The following is a 9,622-nucleotide window of genomic DNA, read 5'->3' as shown; positions in this document are numbered from 1 at the left end:
TGAATAAACCAGACCGGCCCTGAATTAACTCCCACGCTAGGTATGCATAAATGAAGCCTTTCCATAATTTACCAGAAACCATTATAGTAACAGTGATCTCGATATTGGTCATAGTAAATCAACAATTATTCCCTAGCTTGTTTTGCTTTTACCAACACAAGTTTCAGAACAAAATCTCCGTCAAATCTTGAGCCATTTAGATAATGCATTTTTTACATTTTTACAAAGTGTACCAAATAACATCCCAAGCGAGATCGCGATGCAAAAATTGCTTCATTTTAAGAGTTATCAAAATGTAAAAGTTCAAACTAAAGTTATTGATCGAAAACCAAATGCTATTTGAATGTAGTTTTGTATCAATGACATATAACTTGATTCGACTGGTCGGAAATACTATCTGAAGCACAGTGTTCTTTAATTCTGCATACGCACACAATTTCAGTTCAATATCTCAATCTAAAGTTGCTTTAAATGACGGAAATTGTTTTTCTGCTTTAAATAATAGAGTCCTTGTTATTTTCTCAACCCCTACAAATAAACACCAAAGCCAGTTTTGTATGGCGTGTCAAACGTTGCAAAATTCAATGTTTCTCTATGTATGTGGTTTATTTGCATATATATGTTGTATGAATTCATATATATATATATGGTAAAATCCATATATATGTGGTATATTTGAATATATATGTTGTATATTTCCATTTGTGTGTGGTTAAATTGCATATATGTGTAGTATAAATTCATATATATGGTAAAATCCATATATATGTGGTATATTTGAATATATATATATATATATGTTCTATTTTTCCATTTGTATGTGGTATAATTGCATATATATGTTGGATAATTTTCATATATTTGTTGGATAATTTTCATATATATGTTGGATAATTTGCATGTATATGTTGGATAATTTTCATATTCTTGTTGGATAATTTTCATATATATATGTTGGATAATTTTCATGTAATTGTTGGATAAGTTTCATATACATGTTGGATAAGTTTCATATATATGTCCTATAATTTGCATGCTTGGAAATATTTTAACGGGTATGACTAAACAACGGATATGGCTTTTTCGAGCGTAAAGTGCGTTCATCAAACATCATGGCCGACAAAGACATGTGAGTAAAATGATTACGCATTTGGTTTCAAATTCTGAGTCTCAAAAGGCAAACAAATATTAAGTTTTGGAGCATTACTACAGTATGAATGTGCACAATTATTATCCTGCAATTATTTGTAACATTATGGTGTTCTTTCATTTTGTTTGAGCAGTATCTATTAATTCGGATGTGCACACTTCGGCTTATTTTTTTTATCATGAAAGACGGTGGTTTAACAAATGCAATTTCCTGTAATTTCATCTTTTTCCAATATTTTATTGATATAATCTGCAGTAACATCGATTGTAAAGCATGATTTTGCCATTTGTTAAAAAAGTGTTTTTAAGCTAAACTTTTTTTTCAGTACATTTGTTGTCAGTATTGATGGAGAGGAGCATCACATCATAGCATCTGCAAACCTTGTTGAGGCCCTGAATTCAGATGGTATGCTTAGACTTATAATATTGGTAACTTGAAAAAAAAAGCTACACAATTATTGTGTCAAATTTGGAATAAATAAGTGTGATTATTGTCAATCAGTTACCAATTCTTCAATTTCCATTTTATTCATGTCAAATAAAATATACCTTACCACCTAACTGATGCTCGGTTGGTAATTGTCCGCGTTATGTAAAACAGTAAAATAGTATCCGGATGATAACTCAAAAATGCTTACGCCTAGGACCATTAAACTTCATAGGTACATTGATCATGACTGGTATATAACTCTTATTGATTTTCAGGTCACTTGGTCAAAGGTCAAGGTCACAGTGACTCATAACAGTAAAAAGGTTTCCTGATAATAACTCAAGAATCATAAGGCCTAGGATCATAAAACTTCACATGTAAATTGATCATGACTGGCAGGTGATCCCTATTGATTTTCAGGTCACTATGTCAAAGGTCAATGTCACAGTGACAAAAAAATGTATTCACACAATGGCAATCACTACAACTGACAGCCCATATGGGGGCATGCATGTTTTACAAACAGCCCTTGTTTTTATATGTTGGTAAATGTTCATCTCGGTCAATTCTAGGTTAAGTTTGAAAGTAGGTCATTTGTGGTCCAAACTAGGTCAACAAACCAAATCACAGAAAAGGTTAGTGAGCACTCCAGAGGTCACATTTTCTTCTAGATCTTCATGAAAATTGGACAGAATGTTATCTCGATGAAATAAAGTTTCAGTTTGAAAGTTGGTAGTTTGTCAATAACTAGGTCATAAGGTCATATTATAGAAAACTTCCTTTACCTTTCTACAGGTCACATTATCTTCTTGATTTTCATGAAAATTGCTTACAATGTCCATCTTAATCAAATCAAAAGCTGAATTTTCAACTTTGTAATGTGCAGGCTAAAGCTAGGTTACAACTTAGTCAAATCATACACAAGTTTTGACACTATAGAAGGAGTTTTGGGTGAGCGATACAGGGCTATCTTGTTTTAGAACAGCCTGTAGTAAGAAAGGGAAGGTATTGTATTTGTTTCAAAAGTAACATTTTACTGTTATTGGAAGTAACTGAGCAATTATATGATGTCATAGTTTTGGTTATTTTGCTCACTTGTTATGATGTGACAAGGTGAGCTTTTGTTATAACTCTTTGTTGTATTTTATCCAACGTTTATTCTAAACACATAGATATCATTTTACAAGGTTTAAATTTGGGTGTCACCTCTTTGCCAGATTCTTATTAAACTAGTCACCTCTATGTCATTTTGGGTTTCATATTCTATCAACAATTAGGGCACTAGGTCAAATATAAGAAAAGGTCTGTTAATACTTTAGTGGTCACATTCTCTCTCTGATCCAATTGTAAATTGTTTAGAAAATTATTTTAAATGATTTCAAAGTTCAAGCTTGAAAGTAGCATTTTCAACATTAAGGTCACAAGGTCTAGTCTCAGTGATTAAAAGGTCACGTTCCAAAGTGGGTCATGTGCTTCCAAGCATTTGATCAATAACTAAAATCATTAAAATCTGTGTTAACACTTACATTTTTTACCAGATCTTCATGGCAGTTGATCAGAATGTTCAAAAAAATAGTTTGTTCATACTCACAATGCCTTTTTTCTAGATCTCCATGAAAATTTAGTTAACACCCCTAAGAAACAATCAGTTTCAGGTGAGCCACATTGTGCTGTTAAAGCTATCAATGTATAGTATTGATTGTTACAAAACCTTGTTTATCAACAAAAACAAATGAAAAAAATGGCTTTCTAAAAGTTGTAGTCTTGGATGATATATTCCTCAACTTATAATCTACGACAATCTTTTGAGAAGAAAAACAAAATTTGACTATTATTATACCCCAATATACTGTGATTGGGGGCTAGCACAGGAATTCTCAATTATTCTCGAAAAATAATGGGTTAGCATATTGTTGCTGTTTTATCCAGTTGTCTGGACCATTACTCCCAAAAGAATTGTAAGTTCAAATATGAGATATTTAGGTAAATAAATCTCATTGAAGGGAGTGCAGTGTCCAAGAATGAAAACGATTGCACCACAACCATTAACTATTGACCTGCGGATAAATGACAAGCAATAAAAAATTACATAATTGCGGTGATGTAGATTAACTTAAATGGATGATTATTTATTTTATACTTTCCGGTGATTTATACAGAAATATCAGTGAAATAAACTGGTATTTCACTTTTTTAAACCTTGTCAATATAAAATGACTATTAACGTTTAATTCATGGGCGCAGCCATCTTTATTTGCACATGTTATTGACTTGATTATTATAAGGCCGTGTAATAAGTTGTAATGTATTTTTACACACGCAGCCATGTTTGTTTTGTATTGATATCCCATACGTTATAAGGGTAGATAACTTGCTAGTGTACTGGAAAAAAACTTAAACTAGGTCTTTAATTGTAAAAAGTATTAACATTAATGGATTTAGATCCCTACACTAATAAACTGATTGTGTTATTTAGTACTTCTGTTTTGAAATGCGCGGAAGTAGACAGCATGTGAAATTGGCGCTCATGTGACCCAACGCTTGCATACGTCACAGGTTAGTAATAGTCTTGGGGATTTCGTTATGTACATGATTATGTTTCGTATTTTTTATGTTTTTGTCATTTTGTGGCACACTTATTTAATTTTTACGAAAATCAGTATGGAAAAGTTAGGCTTTAGAATGTATCTGACGATTACTGATCAATTCTGGTCAGTTGAGATAACCGAATTGTTGTGAGAAATATCAACTCGGGCGGCTTTAAAGAATACGTTTAAATGAATGTTTATTCAAATAAATTTAATACGAATTGCCTTGTAAATAATATGAACAACTTTAATTAAAAGTTTGAAAGTTCAAAACATTCATATTGTTTTAGAAAACCCATACACGTTTAAATGGTAAAATATTCCATAAAATAAGCGACTCAGACACGTTTTGCTTAAAGACGACTTCAGAACGAATGAGAAATCGATAAAAGCTTACGCAACTAGAGCTTTCATTCTTTGCATATTTTAACCAGAATTGTATATCATACGTGTTCATACAATATTATTGTTTGGTCAAATAACTTTTTGAGCGAAAGGTTAAGGTCACGTATGATCAATCTATATAACAAGTAAACAGTTCGATTCTTATTTCCAAAATAGATATATATATAGCAAAGTCATTGAAATATTCAGGATTAAAACAGCTTTATATCCGTGTGTAGATACTACAAAATTATTGTTTGGTCAAATAACTTTTTGAGTGAAAGGTTAAGGTCACGTATGATCAATCTATATCGCAAGTAAACAGTTCGATTCTTATTTCCAAAATAGATATATAAAGCAAAGTTATTGAAATCTTCAGGATTAAAACAGCTTTATATCCGTATGTAGATACTTGTATTTCTTATCGTCTTCCTATTGTTTTGATATATTTAGTGTTTTGTTATCATAAGTGTAAATAAACCACTTCTATTAACATCTGTAAACATCAATAAACATCCGTAATACAACTTATAAAGAGACGACATCGGCGTTGTTTTTCATCAATTTCAGGTAATTTCTTGGTTATTCAGTGAGCGGAACTTTGTGTGATTTCATTCTATGTATTGGTTCTTTATTGTTTTAGATCATACAAGTGCATCAATAATCGAGTGTTTGATTGAACAACTATTGCGTGTGCCAGCACTTTATTGATGAATGCATGACGTAATTGTTAAGAAATTGCGTCGTGTTCTGTGAAAATGGGGTTTAAAGCTTTGCGTAAAGTGTCGACCCAGATTAGCCTGTGAAGTCCGCTCAGGCTAATCAGGGACGACACTTTCCGCTTTAATGATATTTTCTGTTAAATAAATCTTCGCAAAAATCTAGTTTAGGCGGAAAGTGTCGTTCCTGATTAGCCTGTGCGGACTGCACAGGCTAATCGGTGACAACACTTTACGCGCATGCTTTATGCCCATTTTTCTCAGAACGCGGCTCAATTAACTTTCAACAAATTGGTTTTAGAAGACGCCATGGCTGTAACAGTAGCGATCGTTCTTCTTGGTGTCTGCCTTGCGGCAAATGTGATGGCAAATCGGAAAGGTAATTGAGCTTTTGTCTTTTTTTCAAAACAATTGAAATTGTTCGGTAATGATGTACTCTGGGTGCAGAATCAACGGGTTTTTCCAGGTTTTACACACTGTACAATATGTAAACACACTGTTAAGACCTTTATTTTTGCAAATATCACAAGTTATTAAAAAACATTTGCAAACATCTTTAGTGCAGTTTGTGATCTTAAGGTATAAGAATATCATCTTTAATACGTCTGAAATCGTTGACAAAATTCACGTTGCGTGAAGAATAACCGTGTACAATAAATGCAGTAGATACCGAATTTTGAACAAGAACACAGGGTTATTTAATAAAGTAATTGTTATGTATTTCACATTGCCTTAAGTAGCATAAAATCTGTCTTTTATGCCGTTTTTTGAAATGTTAACGAAACATTGGCGTTCAAAAGTTATTTGAAAGAAAAACACCACTTACCGGCGTGTTAACTTCCTTTCACGTTTTATTGAGAACCCCACAGTCACGTGACCCTGCTCCCTGGTTCTGTGTTAATGCTGCTTTTAAGTTATCCCAGCACGATACGCGTTGATGTTCGCATGACATTTGTGTGGTTGCTGTTACTAATATGGCTTTTTGGGATAATCTGCGCATACGTTATCTCCGATGATTAGAAGCACGTTGTATATACATCGGCACACACTATTTCAATATCCGAGCATAGAAATGTCTGGTTCTATGAATGTTTCTATCATGTTCGAACCGCTTATTCCCACCGCATGATGATGTTCGATTCAAACATTTCTTTATTTCATATGAATTTAAATATTTCGTTTTCTTTTACAATTTCTGTTAAGTATAAATTAAAGGTTCAGTTATGAAGGAAAAGATTAGAAATTGCATAACATAATATAAAGTAATGAATTACACAGTGTCTATCTTTAACCCGGAAAGTGTTTTAAAATATGTTCAAGTATACATTACTTACTTACACAGAATATTGTTTTATTGTATCTGCACATTTTTGGACTCCAAATATGTGTTCCAGTCTGCAGTCTGAAGCCGGATAGCGGACCCTGCGAAGCTCTAGTCATCCAATGGTACCACGTGAACGGCACGTGCGATGTGTTTAACTACGGCGGCTGCTTAGGGAACCGGAACAACTTCGATACAAAGGAGGAATGCGAGCAGAAGTGCATAGTTTGTAATCTGCCCGTAGTAACCGGGCGCTGCGAAGCGTATATGCCCAGTTGGTACTTCAACAATGGCGTCTGTAAGAAGTTTGTATACGGCGGATGTGGTGGCAACGGCAACAGGTTCAAATCGCGAAATGCTTGCCGGCGCGCATGCACAATCAAACGACAGTAAACGTAAACGAAGTTTCTGTTCGTCGTACATGTAGAGACATCATGATTTCGACGCTGTGAACTAATATAGCGACTGTATCAATGCTTGTTGCTATTTATATGCGCTGGCAGACATGTTTTTATAATAATAAATTATATCATGATATTTGTTATACATGTAAATAAAATATTACATCTCTCTGTTTTCAAGTGTATATAAATTGGTTTGTGTCGTACTCTTTTGTTTTGCACTCGTAGATGTGATGATGAAACTCGATATTGTTTAGATTATGATTTTGAAATCGAAATTATGTGTGAAGTGTCAACAAATGTAAATATATATTAATTGACCAGTTGCCAAATACGCGATCGCTCCGCCCACTAAGTTGAGTTTTCATAAAACGCTTATTCCAATACTCCGACAGTCTTTGTATGTCAGACCATGTGGCCGGGCCGCAATAAACGAAATCTGATTGATTATTACGTGAGTTTGATTTACAGCTGGCGAGTACGTGTCTGAAGTAAGCCTATTTAGCCTATTTAGTACAAAGGTTGAAACAAACATCCTATTTAGCCTATTTAGCCAATTTAACAGCCTCTTCAGCCTTTTAAGCCTATTTAAGCCTATTTAGCATATTTAGTAAATAGGTTGAAACATACATATTAAGCCTATTTAGCCTATTCAACAGCATTTTCAGCCTATTTAGCCTATTTAGTACATTAGTTGAAACATACATCCTATTTAGCCTATTTAGCCAATTTAACAGCCTCTTCAGCCTTTTTAGCCTATTTTAGCCAATTTAACCAATTTAGTAAATAGGTTGAAACATAATCCCTATTTAGCCTTTTTAACATATTTAACAGCATTTTCAGCCTATTTAGTCTTTTTAGTACATAGGTTGAAACATACATCCTATTGTAGCCCATTTAACAGCATTTTCAGCCTATTTAGTACATAGGTTAGCCTATTTAGCCTATTTAACAGCTTTTTCAGCCTATTTAGTACATAGGTTAAAATATACATCATATCTAGCCAATTTAACAGCCTATTTAGCCTATTTAGTACATAGGCTGAAACATACATTCTATTTAGCCTATTAAACAGCATTTTCAGCCTATTCAGCCTATTTAGTACATAGGTTGAAACATACATCCATTTAGCATATTTAACAGCCTTTTCAGCCTATTTAATCTAACAAAGGTTGAAACAAACGTCCTATTTAGCCTATTTAACAGCCTTTTCAGCCTATTTAGCTTTACATAGGTTGAAACATACATCCTATTTAGCCTATTTAACAGACTTTTCAGCCTATTAAGCTTATTTAGTTCATAGGTTGAACCATACATCGTATTTAGCCCATTGAGCCTATTTCACAGCCATTTCAGCCCGACGGCTGGTCAGCGTTCACTAGGTCTCTTCCGGGGGATAACTCTTGTTCGTCCGAAAGGGGCCCTAAAAGGGGCATACCCACTCACAGGGAAATGACGCATACGAGAAATAGGCCAAATAGGCTGCATGCACGGGGCCGACCGTAATTAAAACTCCCGGTCGAAACTAGTTCAGCCCGATAAGCAGTCGACGGCTGATCAGCGTGCACTAGGTCTCTTCCGTGGGATAACTTTTGTTCGTCCGAAAGGTGCCCTTAAAGGGGCATACCCACTCACAGGCAAAAATGGCGCGTAATAGGCTAAATAGGTTGCACCTGGCTCCGATCCTAATTAAAACTCTCGGCCAAAACTAGGTCAGTCCGACAGGCAGTCGACGGCTGGTCAGCGTGCACTAAGTCTCTTCCGGGGGATAACTCTTGTTCGTCCGAAAGGGGCCCTTAAAGGGGCATACCCGCTCACTGGGGAATGACGCATACGAGAAATAGGCTAAATAGGCTGCATGCACGGGGCCGACCGTAATTTAAACTCCCGGCCGAAACTAGCACAGCCCGATAGGCAGTCGACGGCTGGTCAGCGTGCACTAGGTCTCTTCCGGGGGATAACTCTTGTACGTCCGAAAGGGGCCCTTAAAGGGGCATACCCACTCACAGACAAAAATGGCGCGTAAAAGGCTTAATAGGTTGCACCTGGCTCCGATCCTAATTAAAACTCCTGGTCGAAACTAGGTCAGCCCGACAGGCAGTTGACGGCTGGTCAGCGTGCATTAGGTCTGTTCAGGGGGATAACTCTTGTTCGTTGTATGTTTCAACCTATGTATTAAATAGGCTAAATAGGCTAAATAGGCTGGAAATGCTGTTAAAAAGGCTAAATATGCTAATTAGGATGTATGTTTCAACATTTGTACTAAACTTTCTAAATAGGCTAAATAGGCTGAAAAGGCTGTTAAATAGGATAAATAGGGTAAATACGACGTAGGTTTCAAGCTATGGCTAAATAGGCTGAAAAGGCAGTTAAATAGCCTAAACAGTCTAAATACGATGTATGTTTCAACCTATGTTCTAAACTTTCTAAATAGGCTGAAAATGCTGTTAAATAGGCTAAATAGGCTAAATAGAATGTATTTTTCAACCTATGCACTAAATAGGCTAAATAGGCTGTTAAAATGGCTAAAAAGGCTAAATAGGATGTATTTTTCAACCTATGTACTAAATAGGCTAAATATGCTAAATAGGCTAAAAATGCTGTCAACTATGTACTTAATATTCTAAATA

At 34.9% G+C, this 9,622-nt stretch overlaps 1 protein-coding gene across 4 annotated transcripts; it reads left to right on the top strand.

Annotated features, from left to right (window-relative positions):
• Window positions 1–4,995: 4,995 nt before the first annotated feature.
• LOC127863628 (kunitz-type serine protease inhibitor bitisilin-3-like) lies at window positions 4,996–7,167 on the top strand. 4 transcript variants are annotated; one of them, XM_052403255.1, is made up of 3 exons: window positions 4,996–5,121; window positions 5,572–5,649; window positions 6,665–7,167. In XM_052403255.1, exons 2-3 carry the CDS (start codon window positions 5,580–5,582, stop codon window positions 6,982–6,984), a joined length of 390 nt encoding a protein of 129 aa, XP_052259215.1. In that variant the 5' UTR covers window positions 4,996–5,121; window positions 5,572–5,579; the 3' UTR covers window positions 6,985–7,167. The 4 variants fall into 4 exon arrangements, with proteins under 4 accessions (XP_052259215.1, XP_052259216.1, XP_052259217.1 ...); XM_052403256.1 differs by lacking the exon at window positions 4,996–5,121 and adding an exon at window positions 5,123–5,140; XM_052403257.1 differs by lacking the exon at window positions 4,996–5,121 and adding an exon at window positions 5,148–5,171.
• The last annotated feature ends 2,455 nt before the right edge of the window (window positions 7,168–9,622 follow it).

The sequence above is a fragment of the Dreissena polymorpha genome, unplaced genomic scaffold, assembly GCF_020536995.1.
Source record: "Dreissena polymorpha isolate Duluth1 unplaced genomic scaffold, UMN_Dpol_1.0 chrUn021, whole genome shotgun sequence".
Lineage (NCBI taxonomy): Eukaryota > Metazoa > Mollusca > Bivalvia > Myida > Dreissenidae > Dreissena > Dreissena polymorpha.
Note: the sequence above shows the minus strand (reverse complement) of the source record. Positions and strands in the feature narration are given on the sequence as shown.

Coding starts and splice junctions, on each gene's coding strand:
- LOC127863628 (XM_052403255.1), top strand. CDS start 5,580: ATGGCTGTAACAGTAGCGATCGTTCTTCTTGGTGTCTGCCTTGCGGCA. Junction 5,650..6,664: donor TGTGATGGCAAATCGGAAAG/GTAATTGAGCTT, acceptor TATGTGTTCCAG/TCTGCAGTCTGAAGCCGGAT.